The sequence below is a fragment of the Balaenoptera physalus genome (assembly GCF_965194825.1).
Source record: "Balaenoptera physalus genome assembly, chromosome: 10".
Classification (NCBI taxonomy): Eukaryota; Metazoa; Chordata; class Mammalia; order Artiodactyla; family Balaenopteridae; genus Balaenoptera; species Balaenoptera physalus.
In genome coordinates this window covers 44,141,344-44,167,126 of record NC_138889.1, presented here as the reverse complement: position 1 = coordinate 44,167,126, position 25,783 = coordinate 44,141,344, and the positions used below count along the sequence as shown (strand labels likewise).

Below are 25,783 nucleotides of genomic sequence, written 5' to 3'. Positions count from 1 at the left end.
CCAAGTTTTCTCCTGAATATTTCTTGATTGTATTTTCTCCTGTCCCAGCTTCAGGCCTTTATTACCCTTTGTGACAGACTTTGAACGGTTCTGCCAGGTATCTAGCAGTAATTCATGCTCTCACCACCCCTGTTGGATGGTTAGAGCCGTGAAGTTAAAAAATATGCCTGCTTCATGCTATATTCTCAGCATCTAGCTGAATGCCTGGCAGGTGATCAATAGAGTTAGATAAATGAAAGCGTGAGCCATCCAGCACACAGCTTCTTTGGGAATTCTTACTTACAGATCAAACACACAAAGCGATGAGCTTTCAGGGCTAGTGTGTTTAAAACCCGAATTGCCAGCCACCAGACTGGTACTGGTATTAAGTCGAGAATTTTTCAATTTATTTCCCTCCTTCAGGTCCCCAGGACCAAATTAGGTCAGCTGGAATCTTTCCCTCACACTGCAAGAGCCAGCTATTTTGTTTAAAACTGACCTTTCTCTAGTTTCATTGCTATGAATCACAACTTGACAGTGAGTTACTCACCCTTGTGTCTTCTCTCCAGACCTACTCCAACTAGCAGGGAATTACAGGCATGGTCAGTGTGGCTTGGGTCTTCTCTGTCACAGAGGATCACGATGGCAGTCTCCTCACTGAGTCTCTGATTTCCCTGTTGGATCTGTAACAAAATATCACTGAAAAATTAAAACCTGTCCTTCTTTTCCCCTGGAGACAGGCAGAAAGCATAGCTCAGGGCAGCAAGCCCTCGTCCAATCAGATGATGACTTGGGAGAAATGAAAGTTCCATCTTTTCCTTTGATTATTATGGAAGCTTCCTTCTGACCCTACACCTCCCTCTGTAAGACCTGCTGGGTTTTCTGGCCCTTTGCATGATAACTGCGTTTGTAGTTTCTTGGAGGAAATAAGTCAACTTAAATAAGTGGTTATTAGTGTAGCCGTGGGTGATAGGTGACATTTAAGAGCCCATGTTGCCAGTTACTCTTTTTAGGATTATATCTGCAGTATTTTTCTTGGCTTCAGCCACTCTTTATGGAAAACCATCCTCATAGAATACCTGTGAAGACTTGTAGGCTCATTTGCTGCCTAACCTGCCATATAGTAAATATAGCCATTCTAGCAAGACCTTGACTATCCATGCTAATGAGGACAAGGCATGGTATGGATAATTTAAATCTACAGATAATATAAGAATCTTGAGTCACTCTGTATTATCTATCTTCTCCTGCTGTCAAACCGGCAGTCACTCGAATTTCACATCTTTTTCCTTCCCAGTTTGCTTTCAGGAAAGGCGCTAATGAGAGGCAAAATGGCCAAGAGGCAGACGGGTTACTGGGGAAGGAGCTGTAGCTCGGGGATGAGCTGAAGCAACAGCTGGATAATCAGCTCCTGAAAAATGGTTTCAAAAAGCATTATTCAACTCATCTGGACTGCTCCTGAAGGCGAGGCAGTCACTTCTCTTCTGCAGGCGTTAACCGAGGCCTGCTTAGGGCCAGCTTCTGTTCAGGGGGCTGCAAAAAAAGTCGAGAAGGTAAACAAGACATGGTTGTACGCAAATTCCTATAATAGAACACAGCCCCAATCTGTGTCATCAGGGAAATTCCACGTGCTGCAGGGTCAGAGGCGGGAGACAGAGAAGCATTGACACGGTTTCACCTTCTGGCCTGTAAATTTATTCTTGCAAATTTCACTGTGGATGTGTAATCAGTGGTTAATTTCTATTCTGGGCGTAAGGTCAGAAAGGAAGTGCCTCTCTTCATTTCTCGGGTCTTTGGAGAAACATAGGTTTTAGAGCACATGGGCACAGTAGGCTGGGAAGTAGGTACAGTTATTTTCACTGCCTCCGAAAAAGTGTCTCGTATTTGAGAGGACATTGCCACCTATGGTTATTTTCTACATGCTTTTCCTTATTTTGTACCTGCTACCTTTACTTATACTAATTCACTGAAATGTTGGTAGTATAATTGACTATATTTATTTGATAAATTAATTGTGCATTCCTGGTTATTTTCCTTCATTCTCTGATACTTTATGACACATTGGGGGGTTGACTAAATATTACCAACTCTGTGCATAAGTAGGTTCACAAACATAAGGAGCTTTTCACTCACAAGAGGACTACAGTTGAAGGGGTTTTAATCCCTCGTGGGTCAATAGCTTTTAATATAAAAGAGAGAGCTTTCCCAGGTTTGATGTAAGCAAGTCCTGGCTCCACGTAGCCTCAGAGAGCCATTTCTTGTCTGATGGGTGTTCCTAGAGAACAGTGGATTTGATGGTTACATTTTCCAGACCAAAATAAGCCAGATACGTCATCAGAGAGTAACTTTAAGAGCCTTGTTTGTTGCCAGCGTCCTAAAAATCAGGATAATGGCCCTGTGAACTCTACAATGTCAACGATTGAGTAGGGATTCAGCATAGTCCAACAGACTTCTGAATAATTCCACGGTGTGTTATTCATTCTCTGTCCTCAAATTCAGGAGACGGACTTGGTTTCGGAAAGGAGAACAAAAGGTTCAAGCCTAAGAGTGAAAGGCAATGAGCTCCCAGTTTTAAACAATACATTGGTCAGCAAACCATATTCTATCGGGCCCTTATTCATCTTGCTACTTATTCGTCTTGGAGGTGAAGGATGGAAGGCAATAGATCACTTGATAAATCTGAGTCTGGTCACTGTTGATCTCCATTCCAATGGTGTTCTTCAAGAGAGACCTTCAATAGATGAGGTTAAAGATACAGGAAAGTTGAACCTGTCAGGGTTCAGTTGGGTTCCTCATCTGCCTGTAGGTGTCACTGTTTTTACTCCAGGAAGGAAAGATTTATTTGTCCTTACCTGTTTGTACTGAGTACTGTGCTAATAAGTGCTGTGGATATAGGCATTAAATGAACTGTTTCTTCTCTCAGGGGGCTTGGACTAAAGCAGAGACGGGTACAGGAGCATAATATAATGATCGTGGTATAACATAACTTTTCATTCCTTATGCCAAGGAATTGAGGCCCTCTGTCCTCTGCTTGATAGAATATTGTGTTATAAACAGTCTTCTCCTTGACCATGGCAGCCCTTCACAGGCCAGGACAGATTTGGAAATGCAGAGATTCCAACAATAAAGTCTTAAAATGGATAACTTTTCACACAACAGAACTCTTTGTTTCTCATCTACCACTACTTCTTCCTGCCATTTTAGACCCCTGTTTCTTTCTTTTTTTGCTTTTTATTGAAGTATAGTTGTTTTACAATATTGTGTTAGTTTCTGGTGTATAGCAAAGTGATTCAGTTATATATATATTCTTTTTCAGATTCTTTTCCACTGTGGTTTATTACCAGATATTGAATATAGTTCCCTGTGCTATACAGTAGGCCCTTGTTGTTTACCTATTTTATATATAGTAGTGTGTATCTGTTAATCCCAAACTCCTAATTTATCCCTCCCTTACCCCCTTTCCCCTTTGCAAACCATAAGTTTGTTTTCTATGTCTGTGAGTCTGTTTCTGTTTTGTAAATAAGTTCATTTGTATCATATTTTAGATTCCACATATAAGTGATATCATATGATATTTGTTTTTCTCTCTCTGACTTACTTCACTTAGTATGATCATCTCTAGGTCCATCCATGTTGCTGCAAATGGCATTATTTCATTTTTTTTATGACTAATATTCCATTGAATATATATATACCACATCTTCTTTATCCATTCCTCTGTCGATGGACATTTAGGTTGCTTCCATGTCTTGGCTGTTGTAAATAGTGCTGTAATGAACATTGGGGTGCATGTATCTTTCAAATTAGAGTTTCTCCGGATATATGCCCAGGAGTGGGATTGCTGGATCATATGGTAGTTCTATTTTTAGTTTTTTAAAGAACCTCCATACTGGCTGCACCAATTTACATTCCCACCAACAGTGTAGAAGGTAACCTTTCCTCCACACCCCCTCCAGCCTTTATTATTTATAGACGTTTTGATGATGGCCATTCTGACAGGAGTAAGGAGATACCTCATTGTGGTTTTGATTTACATTTCTCTGATAATTAGCAATGTTGAGCATCTTTTCATGTGCCTATTGGCCACCTATGTGTCTTCTTCGAATAAATTGGACCCCTATTTCTTACAGCTCCTGGAAGCCCAAGTCCCCCCTTTGTAATCTATTTTCCTATCTCTCAGTCCTCATGGCCAGGTGACAAATTTGTACTGTCCAACAGTCTATCCATTATATCTCATTTAAATCTCTCCCAGTGTTGTAGCTGAATTCTCTTTTCTCCTGATTGGCCCCCAGTAGCAAGACGGAACAGCTGGTCAGAACTCTGTGCATACTATCTCCTCCTATATTAAAGATTGTTAAGTCCCCTCCATCTTCTCTTCTCTCAGCTATGCAATTCTTGTTCCTTTGACCTTTTTTCCATGAATTTCATTTTCTAATCCCTGAATCATGCACTGCTCATGTCCTTCAGGGAGTAGAGGATGGGGTTTTTTTGTAGAGCCTCAGAAAGCAGAGAGGTGGTGAGATCCTCTCCAGGCCCTCCTCAGCTAGGAACAGTCATGCACACTCCCAGGACCTGGAACTCCACAAAGGACAGGAAAGAAATGAGCACCGGAATGAGATGAAGAGTGTTATGTATCCTCCCAAAATTCCTGTGTTGAAGCCCTAATCTCCAATGTGACTGTATGTGGAGGTGAGGCCTCTAAGGGGGTAATTAAGGTTAAAGGAGCTCATAAGGCTGGGGCCTGGTCTGATAGGATTAATGACCTCATAAGAAGAAACACCAGAGAGCTTGCTCTGTCCTCCACACACATGCACTGAGGAAAGGCCATGCAAGGACATAGCCAGAAGACGACCATCCGCAAGCCAGGGAGAGAGTTCTCACCAGAAACTGACCAAGCCCGCACATTGACCTTGGACTTCCAGCCTCCAGAACCGTGAGAAAATGAAGCTCTGTTGTTTAAGCCAGCCAGTCTGTGGTCTTTCATTACGGCAGCCTGAGCAGACAAATACAAGCTGTTTCTTGGGCAATGCTTACCCTGCTCCTCTGTGCCTGGATTCTCACCAGGTTTATTCCTGCATGAGCCTGCTAGGATGCTGAGATTTCTTCCCCCTGTCGTTCTGATCTACTTCTCCAGCAGAATAGTTAAGACAGCATTTTCAGTAGGGCATTTTCCTTCCTGTTACTGATATTGAGGAAACCATTATGCAGAAGAGTTGGTTGAACCAGGCTTTTCCTGGATGCTGTAGTCAGTCTTTCCACTAGAATTGATTTAATCTGTTGTATGTTAAAATCTATTTAATAATAAGGTATATCATGAGGATATTCTACTTTCTTATTAAAATATCAGGAATCATTGCCTGATGAGGTCTTCAGCATTATGTTTTAATTATATATAGAGAAAAAGAGTTCTTAGGCTTCAAGTCAGGGTGTAATTTTTAAAAAATTATTTAGATTGACTTTGAAGCACCTTCCAGTCATTTGCTGAACGGTTGAATTCCCCAGAATGCCTGCTGTTTTCTCGCTAATTTTTTGACATTATTATCTTTCTGGAAACAGAGCTGCTATTTAACTCAGCTAATACTGAACAGAAACTGATTATTCTCTTTTGATGTAACTGGAGTGACTTAAATACTTACAGTCTTCTGTGTTAAGGGAAGATTAAAGCAGAGGAGAAAAGTGTTCTGTCTTACAACTCAAAATAAATATTTCAATATGAAGTGGCTATAATTTCTTTAGGAAAAGCATACCCGGTGTTCAGTAACACAGCCTAAGAGAGAGATGTAAGTGGTTCCTACAGGAGTCTTTATTCTTAAAAGATGCAAAGGCATCCGTTGACTTTGGTCATGATATATGACTGAGCAGAAGAAGGTGAGGGTAAGTTATACCATAGACTCTTCTTTCTATGAATCAGAGACTTATCATTACTTTATCCATAATGCCTATTCCTGTCAGAGTTCTTTGTGAATTACAATTCCTTTCAGTCATTACAGCTTCTTAAAGGACTTAATGCAGCAGAGACGAGTATGGCTTGAGAGGTTTAGATAGAAGTTAGACAAATTAGATCTTCCTAACTATTGGGCAGTGAGTTTTAGCAGCTCTCAAAAGCATTCCTGGGCATCTACTAGTTTCTGAGAAACAAAGATCCAACAGTAAAGGAGAAATCAATGTGTTATTAAAAAAAATAATAAAGTCAGCAAGATTCATAACAGCTCTTGGGCTTTCTATTGACAGCACAGTTTGGAATTCACTGAAGACTTTGCTCGAACTGGACTCCAGGCTTCAGACGTCTTCCTTTTGCTTAGGTGAAGGTGCAAGCTAGATTGCTCAGTAAGCCCGTTTCTAGCAAAAGAACCATGGTGACAATCTAGCTGTGTCCTTTTCATTGTTAGCCTCAGCTAGTTCATTCTTCAAATGACTAATGACCAATCCTAAGTAAAATTAAGTTATCTTGGCTCCAAATATCAATATCACCCAGGACTTCAGTACTGGTCCTGTCCATCCTTTCTCATTGGGCATCTTGCTGTCACTGCAAACTCAACAATGTCTTATTTCTACCATTCACATTTTCTTCTCAGAGTGGTTTCTCCACCCTCCTCCAGCTTGCACATTTCTGTCAACGTTCAAAGGATCCCTCATTCAACTACAGCAAACCTTTACTGGGTAAAAATGCAGTGCCAGGAGTTCTGTTGGGAGAGTCAGGACCAAAGTGAGAAAGGGGGCGGGGTCCAAAGACATATGAAAAGGAAAAGACAGCCCCTGCCTTCATGAAGCTGACAGCCTGTTGAGGAGGTGGTGTAAGGCATAGAATGAATAATTGAAAGACCAATGTTCCATCAAATATTAGTTTAATAAAAAGTACCAAACTTCTTGTATTTCTCAGAACCCCATGCTGTTATCTTGGAAGAGAGAATGGCTAACGGGGGGGCGGGGAGGGGTGGTCAGGAAGGATGAATCCCATTTCTACACCTTTTGTTTCACTTAATAACAAAATTAAGACAGTGTAACCTGCTACCTATCTTGCTGAAAACATTGTTACGTCCTCTCACTTTTGCAGTGCGTCATTGCAAAGACTAATAATCACTATACGGTATCTCCATCATTAATGGCACTGAAGTCACCAATGCCTTCTTCACAGCAGGGCTTGATAAATAGCTACACAATGTTCATTTTCACTGCATAGGCAAGTAACTTATGATCAGGCATCAACATACATTGTTAAGAGCTGAAAGAGCTGTAGGAACTTTGTGAGTGTTCACTTCCATGCGGTTTATGAAAATCTCCCAAGAAAACAAGAGCAAGGTAACTGTGAATAAGGGGGTTTATCTTGCCTTGCTGAGCTTCCGAATACTTTCTGTACTGTGGAAATAATACTGACTGTCATATCTCTGGATAATGATATCTTCTCATTATACGTTATACATGGGCTTTTGTTTTTAAAATAAATGAATGAGCATGTCAGGCATAGGAGGCAACTGGAAGTAAAATTGACTCTTAGCAAAAGCTGCATGTTGTTTGAACATTCCTTTTTTACCTTAATACAGTGCATACCCCTCCTCAGGTAACTTGTACTATTGAGGTTCGGAGATCCCATGTACTCCATGTTGTGTGTGGTGCGTCCGCTGGCATGGATCATGTGAAAACATGAATCTCATCACATGGATTTTATTGACTTCAATTTGCAATATACAGCGCTCACTAAAATGCTTTTTATAAAGGTTGAGAGGTACTCATTGGACTGGGTGTTAGGGCAACTATTTGCATATTAAATTTAAGCTACATCAAATAATATGGAAAGCAAATAGGCATGTGTATGCAAGTATATACATAACCTTGAACTCCTATGCCTTTTCATGATCTACTGAACATGATCTTGACCCAAGTGCAATATAGTAGTCAGAATCCTACTTTAAGACTTTTTTCTTGAGCATTCTTGACTCTTGTTTCTGCATCAGTTGGCTTAAGATCTCAAGTATATCCCATCGTGACTGTCCATCTTGATAAAACCTCTCTGATTCTCCCTTTACCTCTGAGTGAATTGAGTATGCTCTGTTGTATCATAAATTTGGACTTTATGGAGTCCAGATTTTATAAATGGGGAAAGCCATGTTTGGCACTGTGGGATTTAAATCTAAATGAATAGGAGTTCTGAAATGTGATTTCTTCCAGAAACACATTTGGACGCACTGTGGATCTTACAATTGTATTAGAAACTTACTAGCATGCATCACAGCAAATATCAGTGTCAGTAATAGTTTTCAGAAGTCATGAAGACATTCTGATGTGAATTTTGTATACATACATGAAGCAAGAAGTGAAACTGGGCCCACTGTGGGCTACAGACCTGGTTTCCAATGTTCATCAATCCCTTCTTCCAAAAATTCAACCTGATACAATAAAGGAACTCGATGATGATTGGTCTGGTAATGATATTAGTCATGTTTCAGAATGTAATCGTACTTGTTCACTGATTCATGATTAACCTCTTAGAACCTCTATTAGTCTGACATTAGCCCTGTCTAACTGAGAAGATACAGATTCCATACTCCCAAGCACAGTCAACGTATGTCATTCCCTATGTACCCCCATTTCTCCAGATTAATACATTAATTAGTTATTATAGTATGGTAAATAGATTGATGTTAATAGCCCGAGGCACAGACGTTGATGAAATAAGTCGGGCTGCGTTCCAGACCAAATCCCCTCTTATCCTGGAATCAATCTTCTAGCCCTTCCCTTCTATGTGAATCAGCATATGCACTTGAGGGGAGAGAAATAAGGACAGTGCCATAGGGGGATCTCAGGGGCTTCAGATTTAATATCTGCCACTTTAGAGCAAGATTCCCTGGCACTGTCTTTAATGTTCCCCCCATTCTGCTTATGTTGGGGAGTAAACAAAACCTGATTCCTCTAGTCTAATAAATGAAACTCTAAGGATCACGAATACACAGAGAGCTGGGTGCCTTTTCCTGCAATTCAGGTAGAATCACAGCATCCTGTAGTTCTCAGCAAATAGCACTGCAATGCTGTTGTGAAAAATTCAGTATCACACCTCTCTTTCTCTCTCTCTCTCTCTCTCTCTCTCTCTCTCTCGTCTCTAGCCTACCACTAGCCTGCCACTTCTGCCGGGAGCCATTTACTGTTTCATCATGGTACTTGATAATATACCTGAGCCAAGTAATACCCCTACAGCAGAAATGTCGAAGAGTTGTGGGAATCTCCTCAACCAGTGAGGGGGCATGAGTTTGAGCGCCTCTGGGGCCTTCGCTTCTGAATATACTGTGCTTTTCAGTCCTTTACCAGCCAGCTGTGGGGTTTATTTACAGGTAGTCTCTGTTGCCATTGAGAATCACCACTTTATCTTATGAACTACATGGCTTTTACTCACTCTTCACCTCTTTACAAGTGTGTTTTCTGGATTGTAAATTTATTTAATCACCTTATAGGAAAGGGCTTGGGCTGTACTCAGGTGCATGAGTTTGGCATTGGAGGCGTCCATGGTCAATGCCAGGACAGATTTCCAAATGAGCCTTCGCGTTCCACCTCCCAATTCTTCCTCCTTGGAATGCCCTTTTCCCCACTGTCCCTGTCCAAACTCTATTCATCTTTTTAATACCTCCTAGTTCCTGGAAGTCTTCATTTCAGTACTGTGGAGTTTTGTTTGTTTGTTTGTTTGTTTAGTTTTTTCTGTCTTCAACTAAATTGGGGCAGGGGGTTTGGAGAGGTCACATCAGGGTCTTGTCACTAATTAGAAGTATATGAGAGGATCCCACAACAGATCTTAGGTTCCACCCGCCCCAGGCCCACAATGTACTTGTTAGGTCAGGAACTCTGGACAGCAGAGGGGGCAGAGCCCTATCAGTCCTGCTTGTTATAACGACCACCAGCTTGGGTGAGTGACTTCCTCTTGATGAACATGATGTTTACTTCTTTACCTGAAAAACAGATGTAATGATCCATTCCTCTCTGGACTTCTATAGGGATTCATTAAACCAGATAATGCATGTAAATAGTTTGGCCTGGTGCCTGAATCAAAGTAAATGCTCAGTAATCATTAATGATTAATTAATACATTACATTACAGTGGTTAATTAATGGTTACATTAATTAACCATTGTAACTATTATTATTTGTAGAACAGGTTAGAAACATATCAGGAAGTTTTCCTAAATGCATCCACATAAAAACAAGGACATGGAATTACAAAATACTTTATATGAACCGTTACTCTCAGTTTCATGCTGTATATCCCTTTGAATATTGAGCATACCCTACCTTTCCATTTGAATATATTTTTTATTAATGCAGTTAGCTCAAATTCTTTCAGGTGCACTAACTTTGTTTAGTATTTAATGATTCTTTCTGAATAAGAGATAACCCTGCATGAATTTATTTCTACTCAGTTCCCATTTTAAGAGCCCCAGTGTAATTATTTATTTTCCCCACATAAGCCACAGGTGTTGAATGCAGTTGGTCAATACAATCTCTCTTGTTTTTTGTCCCATCATGCAACCTGGGATGATGAAGGACTTTAGATCCTACGTGATAAAACAATAAATTCACCATATAATTCACATACACACTGGAGAGAGAAAGAGAGAGAGAGAGAAACACAGATATAGATGTAAATACATAGATATAGAGATCACATATCTACATGTTATAAACATACTATATTAGTTTCCTAGGGCTGCTGCAACAAATTACTACAAACTTGATACCTTGAAATATCAAAAACGTATTCTCTCACCATTCTAGAGGCCGGAAGTCCAAAATCAAGGTATGACAGAGCCATGTTCTTGCTGAAGGCTCTAGGAGAGAATCCTTTCTTGCTTCCTCCAGTTTCTGTGGCTCCAGGCCTTCCTTGGCTTGTGGCTGCATAACTCCGCTTCTGCCTGCATCTTCATATGGCCTTCCCTTCCGTGTTTCAACGTTCTCTCTGCCTTTTTCCTTTTAAAGACACCTGTCTTTGGATTTAGGGTCTACTCAGATAATCCAGGATGATCTCATTTCAACATCCTTAATTACATCTGCAAAGATTCTTTTTGCAAGTGAATTTACATGTACAAGTTCTGAGGGTTAGGAGGACATGGACCTAACTTTTGGGGTGCCACCATTCAACCCACTACACACACCTATAAACTATTCTGCCTACCTGTTATAACCATCCTATTATTCTATCATTTGTGTTAAGTTTGGAAGTGAAGTTTATCACTATAACTTTAAAACACAGACAAAAATTAGCTGTTAGGTTAGCTGAAAAATTATTTCAACATACTAATTACTACTAAGATACTGAGATCTGTGGAACATGAGGTTGAAGGAGATCACAAAGCACACTGTTGGAGTCCTTTGAGGAAGACTGAATGCCTGTGAAAGGCATGGTTTAACCTGGACCACATGTCTGTACCCTGCAGATGGGAGCAGCTGTGGTAAGTTGTGAGATGCATGTATCTGAAACAGGGGCCTGTGAATCTTCCTTTGTGATTTGCCTTTGTGAAAGTTGAGGAAATGATCCAAGGCAGCCATGGATATAGGTAGAGAAAAAGTACCTGCCAGAAATGCCTTGGCCTTAAGCTTCATCCCCTTTCCCATCTTCACCCTGTGCCATGATTGTCTTTGGGTCCCCGAGTACCATGACTCAAAGATGCCTTCATGCAGGTGCATGGCCCACCTGCCCCATCAGCAGAGCAAGTTGAAAGGGTGCATCACCATCAGGACACAGAGCTGATACAATCTGCTATTTTAACCTACCGTTCAAGACTGGACTGTCATCTCAATAATTGTCCAGTCCCTACAAAACTCTTTGACTGGCAGGAAGTCCACTCTGCTAGAAGGTTGTTAGAAGGTGATTTGGATTTTATCCTAAATGGAGGATTGAGAATATATTTAAATCAGCAAGAAATGCTTATGATATTGCAAAGATGGTTGCTATTATCTTTTCCCCTTAGTATGCGTCCATGAACAAGGGCACACTGTGAAGCACTGCTGCCTATTTGAAGATCGGCCAAGCATACCTGGAGAGCACCGAGACGTGGCTTCTACCCCCCGCCCTCCTGGGGAGACAGCAGACTATGTCATGCCTGGCATTTCCCTCTGGCTTCCTCCCTGACATTTAGCCAGAGCAAGGCTCTCCCTAGATGCCTAGAGTTCTGGGACATTCCCATGGTGGGAACTCTTAAAAACCCTTTCCTCGCCTTTTCAGAATAGATGAAACCCACAGGGGAGTCTGATGGAAAGAGGAGTAGAACTAATCCTTACCCTGTGCCAGGCTTTGCCCCTGTGAATTATTCCCATTATCTCGTTCCATACTCGTTGTGACCTTGTGAGGTGGTATGAATGAATAAATGAAGTAGTATACATGATGTCAACCCCAGGATGCTTTTGGTTCACTATTAATTGCTACATACCCACAGGTATGATTACCTGTGAGGAAGCAGACTCCTAAAGAGCTTAAGTTATTTGATGAAGCTCATCCAGCCCACTTATTCTTGCCGACTGTAAATCTTTGCTCTTTCTGCTGTATCAGATTGCATGTTAATTAAAGCAGCTACCCTGGTCCTGCCCTGATTCAGATGCCTTGGGACCCTGGAATTGCAACCTCAGAAGCAAGAGGGACATTCATGATGCCTGGCAGCCCTCGCGCCCAAACTTCCATGTGGAGGCTTCAGCAGAAGCCCCATGAGACAGGGAAGTGTCTGGAAAGTCTGCATTTATCATGAAAAGACCTGGGTGTGAGTCCTGCTTAGGCTTCCTCCTTGCTGTCTAGCTTCTGGCAAGTCCTTTCATGCCTCTGATCATCTTTTGCATCTGTAAAATGGGAACAATATCACCTGTCATGCTTCCAACAGGGGGAATGATGATAGTCAAGAGATACTGTAAAAATCGCTGTACAAATCTTAAGATGAGATTACAAGAAGATGCATGAACTCAGAGATAGACAGACAGTCCCTTGCATGACAAATCCCCCAACACAAAGACTTCACCACTGCTTGTGCACACACCTGCCAGGCCATCAACACTGCTCCAGGCACTTCGACTCTGCCACAGTGTTGGGCTTCGTCTCTAACGCCTTTTATGACGGCAGTATTTGTAAGGCCAATATCTTCATTGACACCTGAACTTGCATAAATCACCTCACACCATGCATAACCCTAAGAAGATGCCTGGTAAATATTTGTTTATTAAATGGAAGAGTGAATGCATGACTTGGAGATTCTTTTCAGTGAGCTGCAGGGTTACTGCAATCCTATCAGGGAATATAAAGTCTTAACTTGCAGTCATCCTTGTCAATGCCTGGGCGCCTGCACTGCTGCCTGCCAGGGAAGCCCAGGGCAGTCTCCAGGGTGGAGGGCCCAGGTGGCATCCCCGGAGCCATCCTTCTGTCAGGCAGGCCAGGGGGGCCACCTCTGAAACCTGCATCGACATACAGCAGCCCTCTTTAGTAGAAGTACCTCCCCAGGGCCAGGCATCCCCCTGAGTTCCGGTCCATCACCTGGCTTTTTCCCTCTGTCAACTATTTTTGGATGTTGCCCTCTGGACCAGTCATCATGATACCAAATTTTGAGATGCCAGCCAGACATTCTGAGTATTGTTTACCCTCTTCCCTGGGAGCTGCCGCAGGAGAGGTGCTGGTTCTTCATCACTTGTCAGTGTCTATGTTTTGTCCTGTCACGGAAGACACATGTGCCCCTGATCACCTCTAATCCTTGGCCTTGCGCCTGAAATGAAACAATTGCTTCCTAACACCCACCCCCCCGCGCCCACGTACTTCTCACTGGAGATAGATTTTGATGAATTCTCTATTATGAGTTCACTGGCGCACATGATCGTGTCTCCCCTCGCCTTGCAGTCCAGAGATGTTGTTGTCACGTGACTTGACTGTCCCGAGGCCAAAAATCCAATATAGATGACATGCCAGCCTTGTTGTGTGCGCTGCTACTTTTCCATAGCACATCGCCAGCCCAGGTATTGCACTTTGGGGGCAGAGTCAGGAGTTAATTTAAATGGCTGACACATTGTATCTCGCAGAGAATCCTTTCTCTAGCATGCGTGACTGGTTTTGTCTCCATGTAGAAATTCTTCTCTTCTGCTGTGCAAAGCGTAAGTGGAAATATAAAGTCTCAGAGAACAGGGACTTTATTCTCGATTGGAGTGAAAACGTGACGGAAACAGGACTCTGGCTGAGAAAGTGCTTCGCTGGTTGTCAGCACTTTCCCCTAACAGAGTGATGCATCCTTTTTAAAAAATAGTTTTTTATCGTCCTCCTGCACTTTATTTACTTCAGTTCACGTTAAGAAGTTTTCCGAGTAGATGGCAAAGAACAATTCTTAAAATATGTGAATACCAAATGTAAGATAAAAAACATAATTGCAGTTTAGACTTCAGATTTATTTGAAAAGGGGATAATGATAGTAATTACCCAGTTTGAGTTTTGTAGAAGGCTAATTAGATCCCCAAAGCATTTGTATGCACAAGGAAAACCATAAATACAAAAGACCATCTGGTCCTTATCAGCTTACAAGACTAACACTGTCTGTAATTACTTTTTCTATATTGTTTTGATGTTGATATTTTATGGAGCGATACGCTCTACGCTGGTTAGGGAATAACCTACATTTCTGAAGACCTGGAGGTTTGCCCTCATTTTCCTAATAAAAGTTTTAGGGCTCCACAGGTAAAAGAGACACTGCTTTTGAGAAATAGGTAGACATCCTTTCATTATACCTATCGTTCCAGAAACGTGTTGTTTATAAACTTCTCTGGCTTATCTGACTTGTTAGTAACTTAGTCTTCAAATACTTGGATTCAGTTTCAGTTACATTCTTTTGGTGGTTGTTTTTCGGTACAACGGAGAGTGACACATTGAACTGTGTTGAGGGCACAGAAGTACAACATCCCTTAGTCACTTTCTATAGTTAGCTCTGTACCTGGCAATTTGGATATTACAAAAGTAACATTATTTGTTTTCATGTTCATTGTCTACCTCCCTCACTAGAACGCCAGCTTAAAAAGGGCAGAGATTTTGTTGTATTTATTTTGTTGTATCTCTTAGCTTTTATAATAGTGCCTGGTACATGGTGGATACTCCATGGTTATTTGTTGAAGTGAATTAAGAAACGAAGTAGAAATGCATGATTTCAGCCTCAGGATGTTTATGATTTGCTATCAAATGTTACATAATAAACCACCCCCAAAATTAAGTGGCTTAAAACAACTAACATTTCATTAGCTCTCAAGATTTCGTTGGCTGAGGATTTGGGCAGGACTCCCCTGGGAGTTCTTTTGTTCTGCATGGTGTGGATGGAGGTCATTTGGTGGTGCTCAGCTGACAGATGAACTGGTCTAGAGGGTCCAAGACAGCCTCATCGTATCTAGTCCTTGACGGGGATGGATGGAAGGCTGGGCTCAACTGGAACTCTTGACTATAGCGTCTACGTGGCCTTTCCACATGGCTTGGGCTTCCAACAGGGTGGCAACGCCAGGTTTCATGAGGGCAAAACAGAAGATGCCAGTTATCTGAGAAGATAAGCCTGGAATGGGCATAACACCACTTCCACCATATTTAATTATTTAAGTGAGTCCCTAAGGTCAGCCCAGATTCAAAGGGAGGGTAAGTGACTCCCCCTCTAGTAACAGAAATAATTGCAGCTGTCTTGAATCTACCACACCACCTAACTGAGAAGCAAATTTACCGAACAACCAAAAAGCAATATTTAGACGAGAATGGTATGTGCTATATAGGTGACCATCACATGAATGCAGAGTAAGAAATCAGCAGTTTGAAGGAAGTCTTCATGGAGGCCATGCGTGAGCTTTGACCTGAGCCTGGAAGAAAGGATAAGATTTCAAAACCTAAAAGATGTTGAAGGAGGGTGTTCCCAAAGAAGGAACTTCTGCTTAAATATTGGTGTAGAACAAGGATTGAGAACATTAACAGCATTTCTTTAATTAAAAGTTGTTAGTTGGCAGTAAATTAGAGATAAAAGGATATGACCATCACCATTTCTGGAAGGGCACTGTAGGAAAAAACATATATAATTTTCGACTGCATTTCCTGTGAAATACTGACTGCGTCCCTCCTTATAGAATACCTTGTAGAGAGTTATCTTTCAGAATCGTGCTAAGAATAGGCTTTGTTAGACCTGTTCTGCTTTCTTCTTTCTGATAAGAACTAGGACAATTCCTATTTTCTTTGTCCTATTAGCTTCTGGAGGCTCAGACCCAAAATTGAACCTCTGGCAATTATGTTGAGCCTTCTGTCTGGCATTTTTGCAACATCTCCTTTTCTTTAATCCTAATGTTTTAATTCCCTTTCGGTTTTGCTAGTTCATTGTATGAGCTTTTGCTTTAATCCACCTCAAAACCATCCACAAAATAAATTGAGCAAACAGGAACTGAGTGCTTATGCAGATTGTTAGAGTTAGAAAAAAGATATAGAAATCATTAAGAACAAATAACATAGATTCTTATTTAAAGAGAATATATAGTTTAGGTTAGGATCCAGGTACAAGAGGATGTTAAGAACAATAGCAAATGTGAGCCATGGACTTCAAATGAGGTAATTGCTAGAAATAAAATGAACAAGGTGAGTTGTGATCACCTGATTGAATCCTTGAATGCTAGAATAAAGGAGCCTGCCTTAACTGGAAAATTGGAAAAGTCTGACATCAGTATGACAAAGTATTTCAAGCTGATACAGCCTATATGTTTCTCAAGGAATTGAGTTTTTCATGGATATTTTCTTCTAAATTATTTCCTCATTCAGAGAGTAACTCAAAATTCTTATAACATTGTTCAGTTCCTCTGCACTGAGCAGCAACCTCTGCTGGAGGGTCTGGGAGCTGTCAGGACCAGTAAGATAACATTTTGCACTTCCAGCAAGTTTAGAGTAGAGGTGGAAAGACAACACTATGGTTTACAGCCAATGAGCAGCCTATCAAATAAGCTCTGTTTCCCTTATCATATTTCTGGATCTTAATTTTTCTGGCTTTCTAAACAAGGAACACAGGAAATAGTAGATAGACATTTGTGTTGTGTTTGATGGGACAAATAGACCATTCCAGCATAAGCAGGGTTTTTTAATAAATGTCAGATGTACAGAACAGGACATCGCTAAATGAAATGACAATGTGCTTGTTTTCCATGCTGTACATTCACCCTATGAAAAGTAAACCTAGTCTCATCTCACCAGTATACCTGGATTTCAGTAGATGACTGTCACCTCCCAGGGATAGAATGGGCTGAATGGAGATTTCAGTAGAAATTCACATGGTAATGTCCCAGGAAGAGGAAAGTGGTCAAGAGACCAGGGCTATTGGAAGTGCAGAAGGCATTTTTATCTTCATTCTGATGACTTGGTCTGCCATATCTGTTCTGGTGAGTGGAGGGGTGAGTGGGGTAGGGAAATGATAAAATTCTTTCTGGGTTGTAGAGTAAATAGCCGATGAATCAAGTTGCCCTATTTTTGTTGGGAGGAATGAGACTTTCCGCAAAGAAGGTGAAAATGGTGAGTTGAAGGGTGATTACAGTCATTGACTGCCCTGAAAATCAGACAAGGCACTCTGCTAGCATTGTATGCCTGTGGCCCCTTTGACTGCTCTTAACTATAGCGGTAGCTGTGGCGTGCTGTGCAGTCTCCTTAGGGCTGAGACGCCATCCCTCCTGCTTCTGGGAGTGCGGGCAGCTGATGACCCTCTGTTGATTCCATCTCTGGGAAGAGTCGTAGCTGAAGAGAAGCAACACGCCCTCTCCAGACACAGTTTGCATCCAGGGATATACCAATGCCTACTTTCCTCAAGGTAGAACAACTCTACAGGGTCATCCTGGCTCCAGAGCTGTCCTTGGATCAGCTGAGGCTTCTGGTGCATTTCAGTTCCTCCATCTGCCTAATCTACTCCTGTCACAGCTCCATGACTGCTTATCCAAAGAAGCTCCCCAGTAAACTGCCTACACACAAATCTTCATCTCAGTCTGCTTCCTGGGGGACCCGACCCCAAAACACAGGCCATCTTCAAAACTGTGTCCCAAGACCAGGATCCAACAAACAATTGGAAGCACAAACTTTTGACCAGGGACTCATAGCAGGCATGAAGATGCACATTTAAGTAAGGCCTACGATGACCCCACAGTCTGAAGCTGTCGAGAAACAACAGGGATTGGGACTTCCCTTGTGGCGCAGGGCGGTTAAGAATCCACCTGCCAATGCAGGGGACACGGGTTCGAGCCCTGGTCCAGGAAGATCCCACATGCCGCGGAGCAGCTAAGCTCGTGCACCACAACTACTGAGCCTGAGTGCCACAACTACTGAAGCCCACACACCTAGAGCCCATGCTCCGCAACAAGAGAAGCCACCGCAATGAGAAGCCCGCGCATCACAACGAAAAGTAGCCCTCACTTCACACAACTCGAGAAAGCCTGCTCTCAGCAATGAAGACCCAACGCAGTCAAAAATAAATAAATAAATTTATATTTTTTTAAAAAAAAAGGAACAACAGGGATCACCCAGGAGTGCTGCAAAGTATCCCTGGGTAACCTTGCAGTTGATTCTCCTTTCCTTCTGTTTCCCATCCCTTCTCTCCACAGTCCTGTTCTGAGTCCCTTTGCCTCTATTTGTCTTTATAATTCAGCTTCATGTACCTGCCCAGTGAGGCATAAAAGGTGATATTTGTCTTTCATAACTAGTGTGTGGAAAAGTGTCTGGGCACGTGATGAAACAGGTCTCACCCTGAATTGTGATGAAGACTGGCATTTCTTACTAATTATGAAGAATATAGGATCACTGGGTCTATTGATTTCCCTTAACTTGTAGAGAGTTATGAACCTCAAAATGGAAGTCCACAGCTACAGATACCTCAGGATGGTGTTTTATAGCAAGCAAGACTCTAGGGGGTACCATAAAAATCAGCCTCTGATGCTCGTCTGGGGGTTTATGACCTAAAAAATTGCTTGTGCTTTATCTGCAAATGCCTCTCAGTCATCCTTGGGAATGGTGGCCTGACTGGGGCAGAGGCTACACCTGAGTCGAATACCGAGCTCTAGAACTCTTCTGAAATTGGCTGTTTTCTTTCTTCACTCCCCATTTCTTGTACCTGTCGTTGAGGACTTATCCCCTTGTCATATTGCCCGCAGGTCCCTATTCTGGCATCCATCCCCCATGTTTTAGAAGGATCATCTCCAAAGGTACAGAGCAGGCATCGGCATCTTGGCTGAGTGCTTTTGTTGGTCAGACTCTCATCTCAGAGGGCTTCATAGATTTGTCATGTAGTGCGAAGGATACCAAATGAAGGAAAATGGGCCTTGTATCCCCATGAAGCCAGATGGAGCTGTCTTAGACAAGTTTTGATATCAGAGATCTAGATATGAGATACTTAGAGATCAAATTGAAACCGTGATTTTTTTTTTCACTACCTTTTCTCCTTTGTTCGTCAAACATTGATTGAACACCCACTTTGTACCACTGTGTATATGACTTCCTTTCCCTTTCTTGCCTTTTTCTTTCTCCCGTGTCACTTAATTTCTAGAACAAATAAATGAAGAGGAAGTCAGGTCCCTCTGAGGAGACTGCTGGGCTCTTATCTTTGTGTATAGAGACGAGTGCTTTCGTCGGGCCACCTAGGGGGGGTCAAGCATGAGAGAATGAGTGACCAGGTCCACAAGGAGCTGACAAAAGTGTCATTTTCTGTCATTGCAATTGAGTGTATAACTTTCTAACAACCAGAATGCTGGTGTCTGCTCTTCCTTCCAAGTATCAGAAGTCTGCTAGGAATCAGAGAAGGGGCACTAGTTGATCTTGAGAGATATTTGTACCAGCCTGTGGTGGAAACTAATAAACTATTCCTTCTGCTTTACAAGAACATAACTTTCTGGTGGCTTGGGTCTTTCAGACACAGTGTTCACCTGCTGTGTGTGGGGCTTCCTGACAAATCTTAATACTCAATGTTCGTTTTCTAGTCTCCCCACATACCTCTGTCCTTCTGTCTGCAGTCATCATTACATACGGCCCTTGTCATGCCAACATGCAGGCATTGCCAAGTCCATGTAGTATTGTTTATTGATTACATATGGGGTAATGATTCATTAGCAGAGAGACTTTGGAATCAGACAGCCCTAGGCAGTGGATGTGCTGGTAAGAATTGGCTCACACACACACACACACACACACACACACACACACACACACACACACAGACCTGATTTATAGTGCTTGCTGATTTCCATGGTGATATACTCCCACCACGGCCAAGTTCAGGCTACCCAAGTGAAATCGCTGAATACAGTTAGCAAAAGATGAGAGCACAGTTGGTTCTCACGTGCTAGTACCAGACACCATCAATCCTAGGACTGAGCCCATGATCCAGCCCTTTTCAGCCCTGGGACCATTACTTACCCTCTCCAAGTCCCAGCTTCCTTGCGTGTGAAATGTGGTTAAAACGAAAATAATTGCTCCAAAGGGTAATTGTGAGGATTCAATGATATTTCATACATAGAGCTTAGCTAAGCACAAGGAACATGGTAACCATTCAGTGAGGGATACCTAGTTAGCTAGGAGTACTAGGCACCCTTATCTCATCAGTAATCCAGCCCTCTCTCTGCAATAGCATTACTTCTGGTGAACTTTCTAAGTATAAACCAACCCAGCTCATGATGATGTTGGTTTCAGTTATGGAAAGGTACTGTCCTCCTTTGGCTTACAGGACTCACTCGAGAAGCAAAGTGGGGCTGGCAGCCCTGATCATCTCCTGTAGCTCCATCATCCTATTTATTTGATAACCAATTATTGGTTATGAAATGGCAGCTGTTCTCAAAAGAGATACAGTGGGGAGAGATACCTGAGCGGGTCTAGACCTCACTTAGCAACTTACTGTTCAGTGGAGGGAGACAGATGTGCTCAAGGAACACAGAATTGTGAAGCCAGCTGGGCTGAGGTAAGTCAGGGCAGCACGATTGGTGCTGCAGGCTGATTGCTCCCTAGAGGACTGCTGGGCTTGGTCAACACACCCAGCTTCAGGGAAAGGTAAAACGTGGAACAAGCTTTCCTGCTGTGTGAACTCAGTCTCAGCACGGAATAAAGAAATGCCCGTCACTCTTCGAATCCCATCTGGGACTGTGTATTGCTTTAGACTAGAGTCTCAGTGGGGGAAATCTGGGTCTTTTAATATGAGTTAAGACATAATTTTTTAATTCTCAGAATACAACCGCATAGCCCCTACCCCACAGAGTTCCATCTTGGCCAGTCAGAGTTAAGAGGTGCACCCTCAGTATCTGGAAATGAAACTGATGATGAGAACAGATGCACCTGCCAGAAGAGTGGGTGACCCACTGCACACTTCCCGGTTTCCCAGTTTTTCCTCCCATCTATTGCTATTTACCTCTTCTGGACAGTGCGGGAATGAGCATCTAACAGGTCAGCATTTGTCTCCCATAGGCAGTGCCAAAGCCCTCCTTGTCAAATCCTTCCTATCCAACTCCTGAATTCCTGAGATTTTGAAGGTTGACGTCTAAGGGATGCTTTGGTTTAAAGAAGTGGAAATTGATTTGATAATTTACATAATATATTCATTTTAAATTGTCCGTCTTCCTGTCTGGACCGTAAACACTTTGAGAGTAAGGGACTCACTCATATATGCCCTGACATTACTGAACACATAGCCTCACTGCAGTCATCCCAGTAAACCTGTGAGGGAGGTGCCATTATGATGCCTTTTACATACCTATTGAAATACAGGGTTTCTAACCTCCCTCAAACCCCACAGTTTGTCCTCGGTGAAACTGGGGCAGCTGACTCCAAAGCCCTGCTCGCAAGGCTGGTGCTCTGATCACCTCCCACTCTTTGCCACTGACAGCGAGGCCCCTCCAATCCAGCCTGAAAGGAGCTTGGTTCTCATCAAAGCTGTAAGCCATATCCAGACATATGCCTGTCGCGTTAAGGAGGTCAGATATTCAAGTTGACATAATTTCTAAATTTTTAATTCCAATACCACTTTTAAGGCCATCAAACTGATTTTGCTTTCAAGAATTTACTAGGCCACTTTGAAGAGATAAACTTATGCAAAACTCTGGCCCACATTTTTCAATAAAACCGTTCCTGTGTTCCTCAGAGCTGCAAACAGGGCTTTGATTAAAATCGGAAACCAGTAGCTTACACGGGATAAAGAGCCGCGGAATGCCATGCTTCTCCTATTCTCTCCCAGTTACCCAAAAGACTGTCTTCTTCAGATGAATGTTTCCCTTTGTTTTAATTTCACCTCAGAAATGGAGGGAAAAAAAGAGTCTGAAGGCACTTGGCTGGGAAATGATAGCCATCGTTTTGTATGTGTGTGTATTACTGTAACAATTTTGCATCTCCCATTTAAATATAGGAGTTGGGGAGATTCTCTCTGAAGTATTACCACCTCTTCTGGCCCTGGCTCCTACCTCATTTCCTTTGCTTATATCTTGCATTTGGGCTCACAGGCTGCTTAAAATCCCCTTCTCTGTTTGTCATGAAGTGTTTGTGTGTGCATGTCTTTCAATAACCAACTAAAATGTTCCTCCTCCATGAAGCCTATATTAATCCCCAAGCCAGAATTCATTGAAACTGCTTCTGTGTCCCAGTGTCCCTTTCTACCATTCCAGTGGCCCTCATCTGCTGCCTGGTGTTACAGCAGATGATGTTACAAATTGGGGTGTAGTGGACTTTCCAGACCTCACTCTAGGTAAGCTCCTTGGAAATGGGAGCCCCGAATCATCTCTGTAGCCCACCTCCCCACCAGTATGATGCTTTGTATGCATTAGCACCCGACAAAGGCTATCAAAACCAGATCTCTGCTTTCCAAAAATGTATTAAATTATAAGTGTGTTGGTGAGCATCCAGAATTCTCTTTCCTAAAGCCATTGGTTGCTCTGGCAGTATTAAGAAACAATGGAGTCCGGTTCACGATCAATCTTAAATCATTGCGTTGTTCACTGTTTCATAAATTTTAGTTGGAAAGTCCAGTTCCTTGTTATGCCTTCCTGCTGTGAACCTAAGAAATTACATCTTCTCTTCTTGGCCACCAAAGTATGGCTCTAATTAGCATTAATATTTCAGTGAATTTTTTTTTTATTTTTATAAATTTATTTATTTATTTTTGGCTGTGTTGGGTCTTCGTTTCTGTGCGAGGGCTTTCTCCAGTTGCGGCAAGCGGGGGCCACTCTTCATCGCGGTGCGCGGGCCTCTCACTATCGTGGCCTCTCCTGTTGCGGAGCACAGGCTCCAGACACACAGGCTCCAGACGCGCAGGCTCAGTAATTGTGGCTCACGGGCCTAGTTGCTCCGCGGCATGTGGGATCTTCCCAGACCAGGGCTCGAACCCGTGTCCCCTGCATTGGCAGGCAGGTTCTCAACCACTGCGCCACCACGGAAGCCCTATTTCAGTGAATTTTAAATACACACACTTTCCTTTTTTATTTTTCACTAGAATAGGTTAGTTGTGCTGCTTCTAAAACAAGGTCTCTCGTGGTTCTAGAAAAATGACACCTATGCACATTACCCACCACTTCTCTAAGCTCTCTGGAAGTCTCATGGAGATGTTGCAATATTTCTAAACCTTTTAATATTTTGTCTTAAAATTTGCTTATAAATTACTAAATCACTCCCTTTTAAGCTGTTGTTTCTTTATTTTCTTGTGGCAGTTTTTCAAATTAGTTTGACTCTCTTTCCTGGTCAATGATGGCAGAAATCCACTTACCTAAGGGACTTTACATATTGCATCCTCGGCAGTGTTCAGAAGTTAAATTAGTAAGTAATGAATACTTTATACATTTCCTTCAGAATTCCAGCCCCCTGGGAGGGCAGCAACAATATCAGTTTTGTAAAGCTCTGTATCCCCAGCACCTAGAACAATTTCTGGCGCTTTGTAGACACTTAGTGAATAGTAGATGAATGAAGGGATACTGGCTCTGTCACTTTGTGTCTGTGGATATATTGCTTCATTCTTCTGCATTTGTTTCTTTATCTATAAACGGGTTTGTTGTGAGGACAAAAACGTGATAGTTATATAAGCCTCTTAACAAAATAAGCAATAATAAATGCTTGTTATTACTGTTGTTATTTTTCGGTACTTGTTTGTCTCACTGTCCCATCTGTCCGCTCCAGATCATTCAGGCTCATCTCTCACTTAAGGTGCTCCAGCAACCGTCCTTGGTGGGAAGTGCCCTCTCCTGACTATGACCTGCCAGAGCGTTTGCTTTGAACATGGTATCGACCCCCTCTGCCTCGTGTTCAGCTATTCAACTTTCTTTAAGTACCCACAAGGTACCGAGCTTTGTGCTGGGTGCAAATGTGTTTATTTTTGTAGTTTGTTATTGGTTGACTTCTGAAGTTTGGCAGGGGGCTTCTTGAGAGTAGTCCTGTGTCGTGTTCAGCTTTGTAACCTCACATTGTCCAGCAGTACACCTTGCATTTAGTCCTCATTGCACATGTAGTGAATGAATGAATGAATGAGTAGAGTGAGTGAGTTACCCTAACTAAATCTTAAGCTCCTAGATGCACTAAGTCCATTCCATCCCGTCCATCACTGCATTTCTTGGGGGGCACAGGACGGGTTGGGCTGCGAAATGCTTGAAATCTTTGCCCACACGCTGGCAAAGGCTCACAGACCTCTGAATTTTGGGTTTATGAGTCCATGGAATTGTGTTCCTTGACCTCACATCTGATTCAAACCATTGCCTCTGCTCCCTTTGACAAATGTTTCTGCTGGGAACTATGAGTGCTAGGTCATCTTGGGTATAGAAACAAAATTATGTAATGTTCAGTGGCATGAAGATGGGGCTTGGTTGTTAAATTTCCCTTCCTCTCAAGTATAGACTATGGATAGCCAACTGGTGATGAATTTGCTTTCTTCCAGTAAAATCCACTCTATAGCTCTGGTCTAGGGACCTGGGGGCTCGGAAGTGATTTCTTGCCTTGGGCTAGGTCCTCAGCCTCCAACATATAGATGCCTTCTTTCTTACTTTATTCTTTGCACCTGCATGCATGCCTTTTTTGCTACATACTTGTTTTTATAACCTAAACCATCTGCTGATCGCATATAGCCCATCTTCTTGATGTAATGACACAACCAAACCACCAGATACTGACATAAAATTCTCACAACGATGGCTTAGACCATCATTAGTTCTGCTTTTTTTCCATCCCAATAATGAGTTCTCAAGTTTAAATTTACTTTCTAATTTAGAGCAACCATAGTTTTGCTAATTACTTTAAGTGGTTTCTGTGTAAAAAAATACCTAACAAATACTTAGCATTAATGGCATTCTTTGAATTTTTAAGAGTGAGTTACAGTCATTAATTAGCCAATTAATACAGCATCGCTGGGTGGAAGACTTTATCAGCCCGGATTCCATTTTATAGATGGAGGAACTGAAACAGATCAATTGAGACGTGCCCCTTGGAGCTCTGCCTTTTCGTGTTTATTTCTCTGCCCCCTCCTCTGCTGCTCATTTTACCACATGTTTCCTCCCCCTAAACACCTGCCTTACAGATTGCTCTGTGTGTGTGTGTGTGTGTGTGTGTGTGTGTGTGTGTGTGTGTGTGTGTGTGTACAGGACAGGGAGAAAAGGTAGGGAATATCTATGACACAGAAGAAAACTTGATGACCACCACCAAGTATTAAGCTAAAGAAGACTCTGCCCTAGGAGAGGAGAGGGTGGGATTGAATCGAAAGCTTATATTTCCACTTGAAAGTAGCACTGTTAAGCATTTTTCAGATCTCTTTGTATAAAGCATGTCTGTTTTTTAGTGGCATCACCAAAGACGCACCCTTCGCCCCCAGAATGGGGATTG

The 25,783-nt window shown here is 42.3% G+C and overlaps 1 protein-coding gene across 8 annotated transcripts in view; it reads left to right on the top strand.

The window, feature by feature from the left end:
* Window positions 1–25,783, top strand: part of FAT3 (FAT atypical cadherin 3) — a 717,656-nt gene that overhangs the window by 430,539 nt on the left and 261,334 nt on the right. The window contains exon 5 of one of the 8 annotated variants that reach the window (XM_082409853.1): window positions 9,078–9,182. The exons of the other annotated variants lie outside the window; for them this stretch is intronic. Within the exon in view, the coding sequence (XP_082265979.1) occupies window positions 9,078–9,088 (11 nt within the window). The 3' untranslated portion in view covers window positions 9,089–9,182. Of the gene's footprint in view, window positions 1–9,077; window positions 9,183–25,783 lie in introns of those variants that run through there. 8 annotated transcript variants of the gene reach the window in all.